This window comes from Equus przewalskii, chromosome X, assembly GCF_037783145.1.
Source record: "Equus przewalskii isolate Varuska chromosome X, EquPr2, whole genome shotgun sequence".
NCBI lineage: Eukaryota > Metazoa > Chordata > Mammalia > Perissodactyla > Equidae > Equus > Equus przewalskii.
This window is the reverse complement of record NC_091863.1, coordinates 44390471-44410667: the sequence shown is the minus strand read 5'-3', so window position 1 is coordinate 44410667 and position 20197 is coordinate 44390471. Positions and strand designations below refer to the sequence as shown.

The 20197-nt window shown below is 37.9% G+C and overlaps 1 protein-coding gene across 1 annotated transcript; it reads right to left on the bottom strand.

The window, feature by feature from the left end:
- Window positions 1-1578: 1578 nt before the first annotated feature.
- LOC139080863 (P antigen family member 3-like) lies at window positions 1579-3618 on the bottom strand. Its single transcript, XM_070603361.1, has 3 exons — window positions 3478-3618; window positions 2383-2541; window positions 1579-1695 (listed from the first exon to the last, which is right to left on the bottom strand). Exons 1-3 carry the CDS (start codon window positions 3616-3618, stop codon window positions 1579-1581), a joined length of 417 nt encoding a protein of 138 aa, XP_070459462.1.
- Between the last annotated feature and the right edge of the window lie 16579 nt (window positions 3619-20197).

Sequence of the window (20197 nt, the reverse complement as noted above, 5' to 3'; positions counted from 1 at the left end):
ATAAGTGCTTTTCAGGAACAACTTTGACAAATCTTACAAGTTCATAGACTGTATGTGTGATGTTTAGATATCAGTCACAACTGAAGTGTGTTAAATACCTTCCTAGCTTATCACCCATTTCATTCAGATTTTGAAAATATTTGTTCAGGAATGTGTTCACTTTTAACTATACAATATACTCTATATCTGTTAGTGTGTTCATATTTCTAATTGTGTACACTTAGGGTTTGTCCATTTTCTTTAAGATTGTGTCAACTAATGGATCCTATATTCATAGATTTTTTAAAAGGAGGAATTCTTTTATTTATTAGTCACATTATTTTTCATTTCCCTAATGATTCATATTTGCTTTTTGTTAAGTACATCTTTCTATTTTCCTTAGATTTATTTTCTTGCTTATTTTTTATATTGGATATTCATGTAACTTATTATCTGTTTGTTTATTGGTGATACATGTCTTTAAGTCTATGACCTTCCCTGAGTACATTTTAGCTATGTTCAACAGGCTCCTGACAGTAGTCTGAAAACTATCTTTTAATCTAAATATTCTGATAGAATAGATCAGAAATATAGAGTGAAAAGTTTTAGACTAATGCATGATAATTTCTTCTTTAAACATCAAGTGCTTACTTTAAATTCAGAAGTTTATGTAGTCAGCAATTTGGAAAACACTTGTGTAAAACATACTTAAGTTGATTACTCAAGAAGTACTGCAGTTATGGTCTTTAAATTTCAAATCTTATCAATTGGCGCATCAAGGCAGAAATTTAAAATATGCTACATTTGATACAGTTAGAGGTGACTAATTCATAGTGTCTGCAGTTTGATTAGGAACATTAGCTCATTAAGACTGACAGCAGGGACAGGGTGTGTGCTTAGCATAAGTATCTTACAGTTGCCTTGAGCATCAGTGACTACACGCACTCTCTCTACTTGATCAGTCACAGAAACTAGAAACTAGACTATCTCTTGCCATCTTATTATTCAGTTATTTGAGGCTTCATTTGGGGAAGGATTTAAATGCAATTATTCTTTAAGTGCAAGAATTAAAAATTTGACAGAATCTAAAGACAGGCATTCAGGTCTCCATACAGAAAAACAAACATCAAGTAGAGTGTATGTTTATTTTCTTAGTAGCAAAACATTCTCAATTCAAATATTATAATTTGATTTAAGCCAGGTTTTGATGATTTCTGATAAACAAACCAGGAATAGCAGATTATTTTTGTACCCTATGTATTCTTTCCAACAGAACCAGAGAATGCAAAAATCAAAATTGAAAATGATGTTATGACTATTTTTATAACAGCAAAGATGGGTTTAGTAGTTAAAGGATTTGCCAGAGTCATAAAAATTATGACGAGTTGATACTAGAGCCTACTTCTTTTTCTTAAGCATATTTCACACAAACTTGTGGTTGTTACAAATATGCTACGTAGTTGTTAAAAGTAGACCTTTACAAAAGTATCTGAATAGCATTACTCGATGAATAAAGGACTTCTACTAAAATAAAATGCTTTTATACTATTTGTTTCTATCTCTGATAGTCTAAAAAACAGAAACCCCATAATTTACTTTCTAAATTAATAACATTCCTACTTCTGGCATTTTACTGGGTTCTAGATTTGTTAGGAACTTCCTCTTGACATCAGGACCATCTCTGCGAGTACCCCCAGTCTTTTGCAGAGCCAGTTCCTATTGATCACTCCCATGTCAGAATCTCAAAATAAAAAGATTATTAGTTTAAGCAGGAGAACATGTAATATAAATAAAGAAATGGTAATATTCATTCCTTCAGTGTTATGAAATAAAAGTCTGTATACTAGCACGGCATAAAGGTGATTTATATGAATCCCAAGAACATTATTTCAGGAGTTTGTTGCCAGAAAAGAGGAAGCAGGATTTTCCAGATATTAGCAATTTCCTTGCCAAAGACTGACCCACAAACAACTTAGTTGCCTTGTTGTGTGCTTATCTGTTATTGTATTTATCACATGAAATCAGTGACTGTACTTATTGTACTTATCACATTAAGTGATTTGTTTGAGTCTCTCTGACTAAATTGTGAGTCCAAGGCTGAAATGTCTTTCATTAGTACTTAGACTCCAAGCACCTAATATATTACATGTTACATGGAATCTATCTACCTACCTTCCTACCTTCTATTTACCTCTCTATCATCTATCTAGAGAAAGAGTGAGAGAGAAGATTGTATTTTCTAATCACGTCAAATGTCTCGAAGAAAAAGAGAAAATTCATTATAGCGAAGGACTGTACTTGACTGCAAACTCTTCCCTTTTCAAGGCAATTTCAGGCAATGTTTGAGATCCCTTTCTGTTGTTTTCTTTCCTCCTTTTACTGATATGTCATAAGGCATGATACACACATACACCTCCTCCATTCATAGTGATTCTTCTTTCTCCATCCATTACCATCAACCACAGGTGCTCCATCATCATCTCTCTCCTGACCAGGTGTAATATTCTGACTTTCAGTTGATGGTTTTTCTTGTTGAGGTTGTTCATCGCTGAGTTTCTGGGCCTAGGGGTGTGAATGTGTGTGCAAATAAAAAGTCAGTGATATAAACACACAGCATACATAGATTTATCTAATCAAAAATAAGCCTAAAACAATTTTCCAAAACTATTCTCTGTACTTATTCTTAATAAAATTGTTACTTTCCCACAGAGTCTACTCCAAGAAAATAGTTACTTGCAAGGACTTTGGAAGTTATTTTAATCTGTGCTAGGGTGGATGCATGCAATCTGCTGTTCATAAGCATGAGAAGAAAGCCATAGGGCGTATTTCCAGGGAACACAAGAGCAAATCCATGCAGGAAACACAAGAATGTAATGTTTCCTTCATGAGATTCAATTATCATTTCTTTTTAGCACTGAAGATCTTTATCAGTGTATCTATATTAGTTCAACATTTTCACAAAAGTAAATTTCTGCTAATAGAAATATCAAATAAAGTACTCACAATCACACGTCCAATCGGCTAAGAAAGATTCTTGATCATCTCCTTTTCCTCTAGATTTGGATATTGATCTTACTTGCTCACACATATTTCACACTGAAAATAGAATATTGTGATTAGGAAGATACACTTAAAATAATAGCTATATTTGCTAAGTCCTATGGCCAAACAGTGATGAGCAATTGTTTTAAATTTTGAAAACACTTTTTTAAAAAGTCACAATTATAAGTGTGTATGCTTTCCAATCACACCAAGAATAGATTTGTTTTATTGTCATGATCAAGCAAGCATAGAAATCACTCTAACACACATAGTAAGAGAGGACTGTTCTGAAGAGGTCTGGTTTCCCAACTGGATTCCCCACCATGAAGACATTTAGGAAAATATCGCTAGAAAGTGACAACCTGAGTGACCACTGCTTTGGTCACACTCCCATTTCCTAGGCCCACTCTGCCCGCTTCCATCAAGTTCGGTTGGAACACACGGAAAGGCTCAAGCCTTGCCATACGGCCTACGGCGGTTTTCGCGCTCCGAGGGCAGAAGAGACGAGCTGCCACGCGGACTGACGGCCCGCTCCTCCCTTGGCACTCTGCTTGGTGCGCTACCCATCTTGGGGACGCAGCCACAAGCCCACGGCATTCCCTGTTTCTAGGCCCTCTCTCTACAGCCCGCCCCAACCCGCCCTCTGCCCAGGCCCCACTGAGGACTCCGGAGTCCGTGCTGTCGGCAGTCCCGGCTGCCCCCAGGACTCACCCCGTCTTCCTCGGACCCACCCCCCTCCGCGGCCCACCGTCCTCCCTCGTCCCGTCCCGGCACCGCCACAACAAAGGTCATGGCGGCTGCAATCGATGCCTGTGAGGACAAGGACGACGACCTCGAGGACCTTCCTCCTCCGGGCCAGGAACCACGCCGCCCCGACCTGCCGAAGCCCGCTGGCTCCCTCCTCACACTCACTCACGGTTAGACTCCTGGAAGGACTGCTCCGCGGACATGCCAGTTGGGTCCCCGCTAGTGAGAAAGAATCAGGAAGGAAGAAACTCGACCACCTGCGTCTCAGCTCTGCCCTCAGGACGCGGACAGCAAGGCGCATGCGCAGCAATGCGCCTGAGCAGCAAGAGGCATGTGCACTGAGTCGGGCCTTGTACAGCGTGGGCTGTATTTCCCGCCTCAGCTGAGACCCAGAACCATAGGTGCTCCTGAGGGTGAAAAACGGCTTGCACAGCACTTTTCATTTTCCTTCCTAAACTTTCTGGCATCTTAGCTCAGAATGCTTTGTATTTGAGGTCAAATGACATATCATGTGCAATGCAACTCTCACACTTGCCTCATAAAATAAGAGCAGAGTAGAGAGATAGGATTCCTTTGCTACAGCACGACAATTCATGACATTTGGCTACCACTCCAACCTAAGCATGGCTCTCCACGGGATGTCAAGAGACCAAGAGACCACATGCGTCTGCTGACCTGTTTTCCTGTGAGTTCCAGTCTGTATTAACTGACTCCTGCCTTGTGAAAAAGAAGCACAGTTGTCTGAAATTTAATGAGAAACTTTGAAGATGAAACTTACATTTCATGAATTATATATGTTGTGGTAGCCTAGTGGCCAATATCAAAGATGTCCTTTTTGTCTGAAAACACTGAATTCACAAGGATGAAGATCAAATGGGGCTTTTATGTGTATTTGCATATGTTTCCATAGCAGCATTTATTAATCATTGGGAATGTTGTGTGAAAATAGTTTAACAGTTTCCAAACTGCAAATTGCAAAACACTGCAATCCACGGTGGGTCATCAGATTAATGCAATGGGTGGCAAATAGTATTTAAAGAAATGCAATAAAATAAAATAGAAACTCTCAAACATGCAGTGCATATAGGACATACATGTACACACATAAAGACACATGTATACACATATTTATATGTATGCAAATGTATTTTTCTCCTGTGTTGCAATAAAAGATGTTTGAAGGTTACTACTTTAGAGGGTATCAGACAAATATCTAGAGGCCATTTCATCAGCCATCTGATGGATTAAGACTTGATCAGCATAGGGTCTCTGTTGTCAGTAGCTTTCTACATATTGCTTGAAATAGTTCTCAGTGCGGTTTAAATTAGTTCAGCTTTACTGTAGGCACTTGACCCTCAGTAAACTCACTTGTGCTATATCCTGAGGTTGTGAGAAGAACATCTGATTAGTGGTAGAGGTGTGGCACATTATCTCTGTCAATGCCCAAATCATTTCCTACTGTCTTTTTCTACAGATGTGGGTGTGTTTATGTGTGTGTGTTTCTGCACTTGTCTGATTCTGCCTAGAGCAATTGTCTTTATCTTAGAATCAGCATATCAATCTCTACAAAAAACAAAACCTCTGGGATTTTGATTGAAATTGTTCTGAACCTATAGATTAATTTGGGGAAATTGACTCTTAAACATATTGAGTCTTCTAACTCACGAACACAGCATACTTCTCCATTTTATTTGGGTTTTCTTGAATTCCTCTCACAAGTGGTTTGTAGTTTTCAGCGTGCAGGTGTCGTACTTATTTATTCTGATTCATCCCTTAGTAATTCATATTTTTAGCTGCTATAATACCTGATATTTTTAAAAATGTCAATCCAGTTATTGTTCATTGCTAGTCCATAGAAATAAAATTAACTTTTGTACATAGATTTTGTATCCTGAGATTTACCTGTTGTTTCTAGTAGCATTTTTTTTATAGATTTCATCAGACTTTCTACATGGAAGATCATGCCATCTGCAAAAAAGTACAGTTTTACTTCTTCCTTTCCAATGTGGATGCCTTCAATTTCCTTTTCTCGGCTTACTGCACTGATTAGAACCACCAGTACAATGTTGAAGAGAAGTACGTAAACATACTAGCCTTTTTCCTTATTCTGTGATGAAAACTTTCTTTTAGCCTTAAGAATAATATAGCTGTGAGTTTTTCATCACACCCTTTTTCAAGTTGAAGAATATCCCTTCTATCCCAACCTTTTTGAGGTTTTTGTTTTAAATCAGGAATGGGTTTGGATTTTGTGAATTTATTTTTCAGCATCCATTGAGGTGATTCTTTGGTTTTTATGTTGCAGTTTGTTAATAAGGTGAATTATATTAATTTATTTTCAAATGTTAAACAAATGTTTCATTCCTGGAATAAACTACACTTGGTCATATTATGCTATCATTTTTACATGATGTTGAATTACATTTGCTAAATTTTGTTAACGATTTCTCACCTATGTTTAAGAGGGATATGGGTCTGTTCTTGTCTTAACTCTTTTTTCTGATATCGAGTTCAGAGTAATGCTGTCCTCATAAAATGAGTTGTGAAGTATTCCCTGCTCTTTAATTCTTCTGGAAGAGTCTGTATAGAACTAGTAGTATTTCCTCTTCCTTAAACATTTGGTAGAATGCACCAGTGAAGTCATCTGGCTTGGAGTGTTCTCTTAGAAGGATTTTAACTACAAATTCAATTTAATTGATAGGTATAGGATTATTTCAGGTTACCCATTTCTTCTTGAGTAAGCTTTGGTAGTTTTTATCTTTCAAGGATTTTTAAAATTTGGTCTATCTTGTCAAATTTATTAGCATAAAGTTAGTCATAAGATTCCTGTATTATCCTTAAATTATTTCTAATCTCAGTAGTGATGTCACCTCTTTCATTTCTGATATTGGTAATTTGTGTGTTCTGTCTTTTTTTTCCTGCTAGGTCTGACTAGAGGTTTATCAGTTTTATTGATCTCCTGAAAAAAATCTTGTTTTGGCTTCATCGATTTTCTTTTTTGTTTTGTTTTATATTTAACTGATTTCTATTTTTATCTTAATGATATCCTTTCTTCTGCTTACTTTGGGATTAATTCATTCTTCTTTTTCTAGTTTCTTAAGGTATAAGTTGAGGGGATTGATTTGAGACTTTTTTGTTTTCTAGAATAGGCATCTTATAAAATTTCCCCTAGGTACAGCTTCAGTGGAATTCCACAAATTCTCTCAATTGGTTTCGACATATTGGTGGGTTTTCCAGAGATCTTTCCATTATTGATTGGTAATTTAATTCCATTGTGGTCAAAAAGCATATTTATCTTTTTTTTATTTATTTATTTATTTTTGGATGTAAATCATAATATATTTCGAATTCTGTGTAGATTACATCATGGTCACCACCCGAAAACTAATCATAGTCCATCCCCTCACATGTGAGCCTAATCACCCTTTTTGCCCTTTTGCTCTCCCCAGTCTTCCCCTATGGTAACCACCAATCCAGTCTCCAATGCTATGTGTTTGTTTGTTGTTGTTTTTATCTTCTACTTATGAGTGAGATCATATGGTATTTGACTTTCTCCCTCTGACTTATTTCACTCAGCATAATACCCTCAAAGTCCATCCATGTTGTCACAAATGGCCGGATTTCATCATTTCTTACAGCTGAGTAGTAGTCCATCGTGTATAAATACCACATCTTCTTTACCCAGTCATCCCTTGATGGGCACTTAGGTTGCGTCCATGTCTTGGCTATTGTGTATAATGCTGAAATTAACATAGCGGTGCAAGTATCTTTATGCCTTTGTGTTTTCCAGTTCTTTGGATAAATACCCAGCAGTGGGATAGCTGGAGCATACGGTAGATCCATCTTTAATTTTCTGAGGATACTCCATACTGCTCTCCATAGTGGTTGCACCAGTTTGCACTCCCACCAGCAGTGAACAAGGGTTCCCTTCTCTCCACATCCTCTCCAACATTTGTTGTTTCCTGTCTTGTTAATTATAGCCATTCTGAGCAGAGTGAGGTGATACCTCATTGTAATTTTGATTTGCATTTCCCTGATAGCTAATGATGTTGAGGAACTTTTCATTTGCCTGTTGGCCATCTGTATATCTTCTTTGGCGAAATCTCCATTCAGATCTTTTGCCCATTTTCTAATTGGATTGTTCTTTGTTGTTCTTGAGCTGTATGAGTTCTTTGTATATTTTGGATATTAACCCCTTATCTGACATATGGTTTGCAAATATCTTCTCCCATTTGTTAGGTTGTCTTTTCATTTTGTTAATGGTTTCCTTTGCTGTGCAGAAGCTTTTTAGTTTAATGTAGTCCCATTTGTTCATTTTTTCTTTCGTTTCCCTTGCTGGGTCAGACATGGGACTTGAAAATATGCTGCTCAGACTGATGTCAAAGAGCATACTGCCTATGTTTTCTTCTAGAAGTTTCATGGTTTCGGGTCTTACATTCAAGTCTTTAATCCATTTTGAGTTGATTTTTGTGCATGGTGTAAGGCAATGGTCTACTTTCATTCTTGCGCACGTGGCTGTCCAGTTCTCCCAACACCATTTATTGAAGAGACTCTCCTTTCTCCATTGTATGCTCTTGGCTCCCTTGTCGAATATTAGCTGTCCATAAACATCTGGGTTTACTTCTGGGCTCTCACTTCTGTTCCATTGATCTGTGTGTCTGTTTTTGTGACAGTACCATGCTGTTTTGGTTACTATAGCTTTGTAGTATAATTTGAAATCAGGGAGTGTGATCCCACCAGCTTTGTTCTTTTTTCTCAGGAATCCTTTGGCTATTTGGGGTCTTTTGTTGTTCCATATAAATGTTAGGATTCTTTGTTCTATTTCTGTGAAAAATGTTGTTGGAACTTTGATAGGGATTGCATTGAATCTATACATTGCTTTAGGAAGTATGGACATTTTAACAATCTACATTCTTCCAATCCAAGAGCATGGCATATCTTTCCATTTCTTTGTGTCTTCTTCAATTTCTTTCAACAATATTTCATAGTTTTCAGTGTATAGATCTTTCACCACTTTGGTTAAGTTTATTCCTAGGTATTTTATTCTTTTTGTTGCAATTATAAATGGGATTGTATTCTTAATTTCTCTTTCTGCTACTTCGCTGTTAGTGTATAGAAACGCAACCTATTTTTGTACATTTCTTTTCTATCCCTCAACTTGACTGTATTCCTTTATTGTTTCTAAAAGTTCTTTAGTGGAATCTTAAGGGTTTTCTAGATATAAAATCATGTCGTCTGGAAAGAGTGACAGTTTCACTTCTTCTTTTGCAATGTGGATCCCTTTTATTTCTTTTTCTTGCCTGATTGCTCTGGCTAGGACTTCCAATACTATGTTAAATAAGAGTGGTAACAGTGGGCATCCTTGCCTGGACCCTGATCTTAGAGGGATAGCTTTCAGTTTTTCTCCATTGAGAATGATATTTGCCAAGAGTTTGTCATATATGGCCTTTATTATGTTGAGGTACTTTCCCTCTATACCCATTTTATTTAGAGTTTTTATCATAAACGGATGCTGTGTCTTGTCCAATGCTTTCTCTACATCTATGGAGATGATCATGTGATTTTTATTTTTCATTCTGTTAATGTGGTGTATCATGTTGATAGATTTGTGGATGTTGGACCATCCCTGCACCCCTGGAATGAAACGCACTTGATCATGATGTATGATCTTTTTAATGTATTGTTGTATTCGATTTGCTAGTATTTTGTTGAGGATTTTTGCATCAATGTTCATCAGTGATATTGGCCTGTAATTTTCTTTTTTTGTGTTGTCCTTGTCTGGTTTTGGTATCAGGATAATGTTGGCTTTGTAGAATGAGTTAGGAAGCCTGACCTCCTCTTCCACTTTTTGGAAGAGTTTCAGAAGGACAGGTATTCAGTCTTCTTTGAATGTTTTGCAGAATTCACTAGGGAAGCCATCTGGTCCTGGAGTTTTATTTTTTGGTAGGTTTTTGATTGCTGTTTGGATCTCCTTACTGGTGATCGGTCTATTCAAATTTTCTACGTCTTCTTGGTCCAGTTTTGGAAGGTTCTATGTTTCTAAGAGTTTATCCATTTCTTCTAGATTATCCAATTTGTTGGTGCATAGTTTTTCATAGTATTCTCTTATTATCTTTTTATTTCTGAGGTGTCCGTTGTAATCTCTCCTGTTTCATTTCTGCTTTCATGTATTTGAGCCTTCTCTCTTTTTTTCTTGGTGAGTCTAGCTAAGGGTTTGTCAATTTTGTTTATCTTTTCAAAGAAGCAGCTCCTGGTTTCATTAATTTTTTCTATTGGTCTTTTAGTCTCTATTTCATTTATGTCTGCTCTGATTTTTATTATTTCCTTCCTTCTGCTGATTTGGGCTTTGTTTGTTGTTCCTTTCCCAGTACCTTTAGATGAACTTTTAGATTATCTATTTGGGATTTTTCTTCTTTGTTGAGGTAGGCCTGAATTGCTATAAACTTCCCTCTTACAACTGCTTTTGCTGTATCCCACAGATTTTGGCAGGTCATGTTTTCATTTTCATTTGTCTCCAGGAATTTTTTTATTTCTTCTTTGATTTCTTCAGTGACCCAATCATTGTTCAGTAGCAGTTTGTTTAATCTCCACATTTTTCTGGCGTTTCTCGTTTTCTTTCTGTAGTTGATTTCTAGCTTCATACCTTTGTTGTCAGGAAAGATGCATGGTATTATTTCTATCTTCTTAAATTTATTGAGACTGTTTTGTGGCCTAATATGTGATCAATCCTTCAGAATGTTCCATGTGCATTTGAAAAGAATGTGTATTCTGTGGCTTTTGGATGGAATGTTCTTTGTCTATCTACTAAGTCCATCTGGTCTAATGTATCCTTCAAGGCCAGTGTTCACTTATCGATCTTCTGTTTGGATGATGTATCCATTGGTGTAAGTGGTGTGTTAAAGTCCCCTACTATTATTGTGTTACTGTCTATTTCTCCTTTTATGTCTGTTAATAATTGCTTTATATATTTAGGTGCTCCTATGTTGGGTGCATAGATATTTACAAGTGTTATCTTTTCTTGTTGGATTATTCCATTTATCATTATGTAGTGTCCGCCTTTGTCTCTTGTTACAGTTTTTCTTCTAAAGTCTATTTTGTCTGATATAAGTATTGCTACCCCCACTTTCTTTTCTTTGCCGTTTGCATGGAATATCTTTTTCCATCCTTTCTCTTTCAGTTTGTGAGTGTCTGTAGGTCTGAAATGTGTCTCTTGTATGCAGCATATACAGGGGTCTTGGTTTTTATCCAATTGGCACGCTTATGCCTTTTGATTGGAGCATTTAGTCCATAGACATTTAAAGTAGCTATTGATAAATATGTATTTATTGCCATTTTGCTACTTTTTTTCCTAGGTGTTTTAGTTGTTCTTCTTGGTTCCTTTTTATCTTGCTCTCTTCCCTTGTGGTTTGATGGCTTTGTTTAGTAATATGTTTGATTTCTTTTGTCTTACTTCTTGCTTACTTATTATAGATTTCTGACTTGTGATTTCCATGAGAATGCTACATAATATTCTATGTATATAACAGTCTATATTGAGTTGATAGACTCTTTAGCTTGACCTCTTTCTAAAAGCTCTACTTTTTCACTCCCCTCCTCCCACATTATATGTTTTTAAAATCATATATACTCCCTTGTTTAGTGTGTGTCTATCCATTCCCCTCTAATCATTGAAATAGGTGATTTTAGTATATTTGTCTTTTAACTTTCATATTATCTTCACAGGTAGTTGATCTGCTGCCTTTACTATATTTTTGCCTTACAAGTGATTTCATTGCCTGGTTTTTATTGTTGTTGTTTTGTTTTTTGACAATTTTTTATCTCTATTTGTGGTCATTGCTTTCCCACTTAAATAAGTCCCTTCAGCATTTCTTGCAGAACTGGTTTCTTGGTGATAAACTCCTTTAATTTTTGCTTGTCTGGGAAGCTCTTTATCTCTCCTTCCATTCTGAATGACAACCTTGATGGATAGAGTATTCTTGGCTGTAGGTTTTTTTTCCTTTTAGCACTTTAAATACATCATGCCATTCTCTTCTCACCTGTAGAGTCCCAGCTGAGAAGTCCGCTGATAGCTTGATGGGCTTCCCTTTATATGTCACTTGTGGCCTGTCTCTTGTTCCTTTTAGGATTCTATTTTTGACTTTAATTTTTGACATTTTAATTTTAATATGTCTTGGTGTGGGCCTCTTTTGGCTTATCTTGTTTGGAGCTCTCTGTGCTTCCTGAACTTAGATGTCTGTTTCCTTCCTCAGGTTAGGAAAATTTCCATCTATTATTTCTTCAAATAAACTTTATGCCCCTTTGTGTCTCTCTTCTCCTTCTGGGACACCTATAATCCGAATGTTAGCATGCTTGATATTTTCCCAGAGTTCCCTTAGACTGTTCTCATTCTGTGTAATTCTTTTTCTCTTTTCTGTTCGGCTTGGGTGATTTCCTCTAGTCTTTCGTTTAGCTTGCTGATCCATTCTTCTGCTTCCTCAACTCTGCTATTGAGTCCCTCTAGTAAATTTTTCATTTCCAGTATTGTATTCTTCATTGCTGATTGGGGTTTTTTTTTTTTAATATCTTTCAGTTCTTTGCTGATGTGCTCACTGTGTTCATCCATTCTTCTCCTCATATCTGTAAGCATCCTCATGATATATTGGTTGAACTCTTTGTCAAGTAGGTCGCTAGTTTCTGTTTCATTTAGTCCTTTTTCTGGCGTTTTGTACTGTTCCCTTGGTTGGAAAGTATTGGTTTCCCTTCTCATTATGCCTCTTTCTCTGTGCTTATTTCTATGTATTAGGTGAGTGGGCTATGTCTCCTGATCTTAGATAAGTGGCCTTATGTATGAGATGCCTTATGAGGCCCAGCAGTGTGCTTCCCTCTTGTCACCAGTCCATAAGAACCAGGAGTGATCCCTTTGTGAGCTACTTGTGTCCTTCTGCTGTGGCAGGGTTGCTCTTACTGGAGGTACACAGGGAGTCTAGTCTTTCCTTCCCTGGCCACCTGTTTGTAAATCCGGTTTGGGGAGCCTCAGCACTGTTGGCTACAATGTCTCTCAGCACACTCCTATTGCAGTTTTCCTCTTAATTGGGTTGGAACCCAGTGTAGCTGGTTGCCAGGCCCAGGGCCGTACAGTTGTGATAGGCCTCAGGCCTACAAGGCTATTGTCAGTTCTCTTAGGGGTGCAGCTGAGTGGCACTGGCCCTTGGCACAGCGGCACTCAATTTTTTCAGGCTTTGGAAGGTGGGGCTGATGCTTTTTATGGCTATTTGTGAAGGACAGGTCTTCTGCGCTGATAAGCCTCACCCCTCACAGGACCACATGCACCGTCAACACATTCCTGAGTGCACACTTCTCAACCCCCTTGAGCGTACCCTGATGCCACACTGCAGAGGCCCCCACCTCTGCCCCAATGCCCCCCACAGTTCACCTGGTCCTCACACAGGCCCTGCCCCACAGAGGCAGACACCCTCGCTTGCCTGTAGAGGATCAAGGCACCCAGTCAATGCAGGCTGAAAAGTTAGCCTGAGTGCTTGCTATTAGGTGGGGCCAGTCCCTAGGGCAGGTTGCCTGCTGGCTGAACTGGATTAAATCTGTGCTCTGGTGGGTGTGGCAGACCCCTGGGCTAACAGCCCAAGGGATGAACCTCACTGGCCCTCACAGGGGTCTGTGTCAGCACGCCTGGACCACTTCAGAACAATGGGCCCCCCCCAATGTCTCAGTCTCTGGTGATGTCCCTCCTCTCACCATGATGCCCGCAGAGCCCACACGGTGAGTCTCATTTCACCAAAGGACCGTCAGCCTCCTCTCTGGTCATTTTAGGTTGCTGCAATGAGTGAGTTTGTGCGTGGGCCCTTTAAGACCCGGGTCTTTTCGCCTTTCTGACGATAGCTTTTCTGGGGGTATCCTGGCTGCAGTTAATAGCCAGCAAAGCCAGACAGTAAGACCCCTGTCTCAGTTTGGCTGAGTCTGAAGGATGCTTATTGCAGTATCGCCCCCACTCTGGACCTCACTGCTCCAGGGAGGGCTGCGTACCTTAGGGTCCCGTCTGGCCAGGTGAGAAGTTCCGCTGCTCCCAAAGGTGGCTTTTTTCCCCTCCAGCCAGAATTACTGCCTCTTCTGCCTTCATCAGGACTGTCCCTTGTTGTGGGGGTTCTTTTTATCCAGTTTTCAGTTTTCAATCCGGGGTAATTTTTCCAAAAATAGTTGTAACCTCGTTGTGTTCGTGGGAGGAGATGAGTTCAACATCTGCTCACACCACCATCTTGACGAGATTCAAAAAGCATATTTTTTGATTGATTCCTTAAAAAATCATTCAGACGTCTTCATGGTCTAAAATACCATCTATTTTGATAAATATTTTGTGTTCACTTGAAGTGAATGTTCATTTTTCTTTCACTGGGCAGAATATTTGGTAAATATGTATCATGTCAATTTTCTTTATACTGTTGTTCAAGTCTGCTGTGTTCGTGCTGATTTTTTGCTCCTTGTACTATCAATTATTGAGGAATAGGTATTAAAATCTCATGCTATCATTTTGGGTTTGTCTATTTCCCCATGCAGTTCTATCAGTTTTTGCTTCATGTATTTTGAAACTTCATTGTTAAGTACATACACATGAAGATTGTTATGGCCTCTTGACTAATTAATAGCTTATTCATTATCAAAGAACCTTATTTATTCTTGGTAGTAGTCTTTGTTCTGAGATATACTTTGTCTGTTATTAATGTAGCCACTTCAACTCTCTTATGTTTATTGTTTGCATGGTACCTTTTCCCATTCCTTTACATTTAAAGTATTTGTGTTTTTGCATTAAAGTGCATTTCTTGGGGCCACATGTAGCTGGGTCTTAGATTTTTAATCCAATCTGACAACCTACACCTTTAAATTGAGATTTAAAAATATCATTTACATACAATGTGATTATGGATGCAGTAAGATCTGAGGCTATCACATTCCTATTTTTTAAAATTTATACCATAGATTCTTTGTTCCCCTTTTCCTCTTTCTGACTTCCTGTGGATTAATTGAGGGGTTTTTTTTTCTTCTAATGATCATGTTAACTACTTTTCTGAACTTTTAGCTATAACTTTTTTGGTTTGTCTTATTTTTTAGCAGTTGCTTTAGGTTTTATAAAGCACATATTTAACCAATCACAATCTACCTTTATTCATGCCACTTAACATATAGTATACATAGAGTGTACCAGTTAATGTATAGTGTAAGAACCTTACAATAGTGAGCTGACATTTCTCCCCTTCCTGCCTTTATGCTATTATTGTCATGGCTATTAATTTTACCATTGTCATAAATGTCACAACACACTGTTATTATTTTTTTCCTTAACATTCAATTGTCTTTTAAAGAGATTTGAATTATGGGGCTGGCCCCGTGGCAGAGTGGTTGAGTTCGCGCGCTCCGCTGCAGGCGGCCCAGTGTTTCGTTGGTTCGAATCCTGGGCACGGACATGGCACTGCTCGTCGGGCCACGCTGGGGCGGCATCCCACATGCCACAACTAGAAGAACCCACAACGAAGAATATACAACTATGTACCGGGGGCTTTGGGGAGAAAAAGGAAAAAAAATAAAATCTTTAAAGAGATTTGAATTAGAAGAAAAGAATGTTACATATTTATTAATGTTGTTACCATTTCCAGTACTCTTCATTCCTTTGTTTAGATCCAAATTTCCATCCATTATCATTTTCATTTTGTAAAAAGGGTGTTCTTTAACATTTCTTGTAGTGTGGGGCACTGGGCATTGTTCCTTTTAGTCTTTTTCATTAGTCCTTTACCCAGCCTTGGGTAGTTTCCTCACAGGCATGTTCTGATCTGTACTCTGATGAAGAGTCAATATAGACCCTCTGAAGTTCTCTGGGATTCTCTCTCTGTGCAATTGTCTCCTCTCTGGGACCTGGTCCTATGAACTCTACCTGCCTTGATTTCCCCGGTCTCTCAGGGAGTCCTCTAGGCTCTGTCCCATTTATCCCTCCCTGTGCTGTGGCCTGTAACTTTCTCAAGGCTGTAAGCTCTTAGGGTCACTATCTTCATTACTTGATACCCATTGTCTTTAAAACTGCTGTTTCGTACATTTTGCTTCTTTTTTGTTGTTTTAAATGAAATGGTAAATTTTTTTTGTTAATCCATCTTTGCAGAATTCCCCTGTTAAAAAAAATTCTTAAAGTGCTTTCTAAACATTGTGGGTTCTTATTTTCTGCCTAAGTCCTAAATGTTAGTGTTGTTCAGCCCTGTATCTTTTCACTCTCTGTATTCTCTCTGGATAGACTCATTGTCTTTCTTTGATTCATTTAACATCACGATGCTAGCAATTCTTGAATCTCTGACCATAGTTTTGATATCCCCCAGAATTCCAGACTCCTTTATTTAGCTGTCCACTGAGCATCTCTACCTAGATGTCTCCGGGCATGTCAAAATCAACATGTCCAAAACTGTACTCATTGTCATTTACTCTATCAAAACTGCTCCTTTTGGGGTCCAGCCTGGTGGCATAGTGGTTAAGTTCACACACTCTGCTTTGGTGGCTGGGGGTCCGTGGGTTCAGATCCCAAGCGTGGACCTATACACCACTCATCAAGCCATGCTGTGGTGGCATCCCACATATAAAATAGAAGAAGATTGGCACAAATGTTAGCTCAGCACAAATCTTCGTCACCAAAACAAAATGACAACCGCCCAAAACTGCTCCTTTTGTATTATTTATCTCAGCAAAAGGCATCACATCCAATCAATTATTCAAAGAAAAAAGCAGACAAATAAACAAATGAACAAAACAAACAAAAACCATTTGGATTCCTCCTGGACTCTCTCCTTTCCCTTGCTCTCATAGCCATTAGTCACTAAGTCTAGTCTCATCCACCATAAATAACTCTAACCTGTGTTTGTCTTTCCATCTCTACTGCCATCATTGTAATCAAAATATAAAAAGATGTTGAAAGAGACATTTACTGTTCACTATGAATTTCTGAGTGAGGCCCCTAGCTGTAAACATCTGGATATTACTCTACAGAGAGCCACTGACCATCTTAGCCTGACATTACCATGCTGGCAGAACTGGATCTACTAATGCTAAAAATTTCCTGAACCATGCTATCCCTCCTAGGAAGGATACTGGTCCATTCTGTCCTGGGTTGCTGACAGACAAAAGGTATATTATGGTGAGGGAATCACACATAATCATAGTTTTCAGGCTATTAAGGCTTCTATGAGTCTTGAAGTGTTGCCTACTGGCAACTCTGGAAGAGGTGAAGACAGCCTGTAGTTGAGTTTCAGTCTCAGTGCTATCCAGGATTACAAGTCCCCTGGGGTTGAGGGGCATTTACCTTCACCCAGGATTCCCTCTGTTGCCTAGCTTCACCTTCCGTTCTTTCACACACATCAGTCCCAGCACCTTCAATCTGCTATTGTCTGATATCTAGAGGTTACCCTTGGGTCAGCATTAGCCACTTAATAGTCTAAGTGTGTGTGTAAGCCTCCTTACCTAGTTAAATTTTGCCCTTTAACATTGAATATGTGTGTGGTTTGCAGGATGCTCTCACAGTTCAGGGAGTGTATATCTTTGCCCCACTTTCATCCACAGACAGGGAGCTTGGATGGTACCTCTCTGATCACTTACAGGCTGCATGAAGTTTTATTTTGAAGACTGACATTCTAGGATTTGCTCCTGGGTTTGAGCTAGTGTTTGGTCAGAGTTGGGCTTAAGCCCTTTGTGCCAGTGAGGTTTATTCCTTTTTTTAAAAATAGATCTGTGAGTAGTTGGGGGATGTTTTCAACTGTGTTTCTCCATGCCCTGCTCTGATTGCTCCTGAGTAGTTGAAACCTAGCACCTGCACACAACCTTCCCAACTCCCAGGGTAGACTGTGATCCCAAGAGTGCTCTTATTGGCTGTTTCTTTCTTTGCTTCTCCCTATTAAATTTTTGATTGCTCTGATGTTTTGCTTGTTGCTACTATTATCCTGGAGCTATGAGCACTATATTAATTGCTCTCCACCAAAATGTCCACTATTTTTGACAACATCTTTAAGCATGAAATTCTCTATGATCTTTTCTGAATAAATTCAGTTCCCTTAGGCAGAGCTGGAGTGCTTTTTATCCTTAGGGATGAAGAGACATGGAAAAACACAGGAAAATGTGACATGTAGACAGAAAAAATAGCAGGCAATACAAACTGCTTTTGAGGGGCATGGAGGTTGGACTTAGCCAATAAAGATTTCAAAGAAGCTACCATAAATTTGTTCAAAGAACTAAATGAAATCATATCAAAAAAATTGAAGGAAGATATAATGACAATATCTCATCAGATATCAATGAAGAGATAGAAATGATAAAAGTAGAACCAATGGAAATTCTAGAGTCAAAAGGTACAATAACTGAAATGAAAAATTCACTACAAGGACTCAACAATAGATCTAAAATGAAAAAAGAATCAGTGAGCTTCAACAGAGAACAATAGAGATCATTAAACTTGAAGTACAGAGTGAAAGAAGAGTGGGAAAAAACCTAATAAAGCATTAGAGAAATATGGGACACCATTAAGTGCACCCACATAAGAGTACTGATTATACCAGAAGGAGATGAGGTAGAGAACCAGGCAGAAAAATATTCAAATAAGTAATAGCTAAAAACTTCCCTAATTTGATGAAAACCATTAATCTGCACATCTAAGAGGTTCAACAAATTCCAAGTATGATAAATGCCAAGAATTCCACACCCAGGATCAATAGAGTCAAAATGTTGAAAGCTCAAGATGTACAGGAAATCTTGAGACTAGTAAGAGAAAAAGACCCATCACATGTAAGACGTCTACAATAAGATTATAATCTTACTTTTAATCAGAAACCATAGAGGCCAGAGGCTGCATAATGACATTCAAAGATCTGAAACCAGGAATCTTATTTTTCTATTTTTATTTTTTCTCCATTAAATTTTTTTATTGCAGTAACATTGGATTATAACATTATATGGCTTTCAGATGTACATCGTAATGTATTTCAAATTCTGTGTAGATTACATCATGTTCACCACCCAAAAACTAATTATAGTCCATCACCACATGTGAGTCTTATCACCCCTTTTGCCCTCCGCCCTCCCCCCTCCCCCATGGTAACTACCAATCCAATCTCCATTGCTATGTGTTTGTTTGTCGTTGTTTTTATCTTCTACTTATGAGCGAGATTATATGGTATTTGACTTTCTCCCTCTGACTTATTTCACTTAGCATAATACCCTCAAGGTCCATTGAAACCAAGAATCTTATATGCAGCAGAACTATCATTCAAAAATGAAGGTGAAATAAAGACATTCCTAGATAAACAAAAGTTGAGAGAAACTGTTGCTAGCAGATCTGCTTTATAAGAACTACTAAAGGTAATTCTTCAGGCTGAATGCAAGTAACACCAGACAATAATTCACATCCACATGGAAAAACAAAGAGCACTGGTAAAGATAATTATATGGATAATTGCAAAAGATAATATATTACATATATCTTCTCCTTCTCATAAATGAATTAAAATAAGTTACATGAAAGCATATGTAAATAATTGTATTGACAGGCTTGTAACATAGAGACATATTTCACTGTAAGAGTACAAAGGAGGTGGGAGGACACAAAGCTATATTGGAGTAAGGAAACGACACCATATAGAAACTCAAATCCAAAGGAAGATTGAAGAGGTAAGAAATGGTAAATATTAAGGCTAATATAACAAGCTTTGTAAATATGTATTTGCTCTACTCTCTTCTGTCAGCTTCTTTAAAATGACTAAGATTACATAAAGTAAGAATTATAGAAGTGTATTGTTAAGTTTCTGACATACACAGACTTAATATATTTAATAATAATAGCACAAAAAGGGGAAGGGAATGGAGCTATGTGGGAGTAAATGTTCTATATTTTACTGGAATTGAGTTGGTATAAAATTCGAAGTAGATTTTTTTTTAAATGTGAGGATTTTTTTTCTTGGAAAGATTTGCCCTGAGCTAACATCTATTGTTAATCTTCCTCTTTTTTTTCCTCTTCCCCAAAGCCCCAGTACATCATTGTATTTTCTAGTTATAAGTCCTTCTAGTTCTGTGAGCTGCTGCCACAGCATGGCTAGTGACAGATGAGTGGTCTGGTTCTGTGCCCAGGAACTGAACCCAGGCTGCTGAAGTGGAGCGCACTGAACTTTAACAGCTAGGCCATTAGGGCTGGCTCTGAAGTAGATTTTGATAAGTTAAGATGTATAGTTTAATCCCTAGAGCAAGTATTAAGAAAATAATTTTAAAACATAATTAAAATTCATTAAATTAACGAAAATGTTACACCAGAAACTATGCACTTAATAAAAATTAGGCAGTAAGTAAGAACAGAGAAACAAAAAAGTACATGAGACATATAGAAAACAAAAAGTAAAATGGCAAATAGAAATCAAATAGTAATATGATTATA

What these genes read in the sequence shown, in the direction of transcription:
- LOC139080863 (XM_070603361.1), bottom strand. Translation starts at nt 3,618, where the DNA reads ATGCCGTGGGCTTGTGGCTGCGTCCCCAAGATGGGTAGCGCACCAAGC. An exon ending in GCCGTAGGCCGTATGGCAAG is followed by an intron (nt 2,542 to 3,477) that starts GCTTGAGCCTTT and finishes TCACACCCCTAG; the next exon opens with GCCCAGAAACTCAGCGATGA. An exon ending in AATGGAGGAGGTGTATGTGT is followed by an intron (nt 1,696 to 2,382) that starts GTATCATGCCTT and finishes AGTGATCAATAG; the next exon opens with GAACTGGCTCTGCAAAAGAC.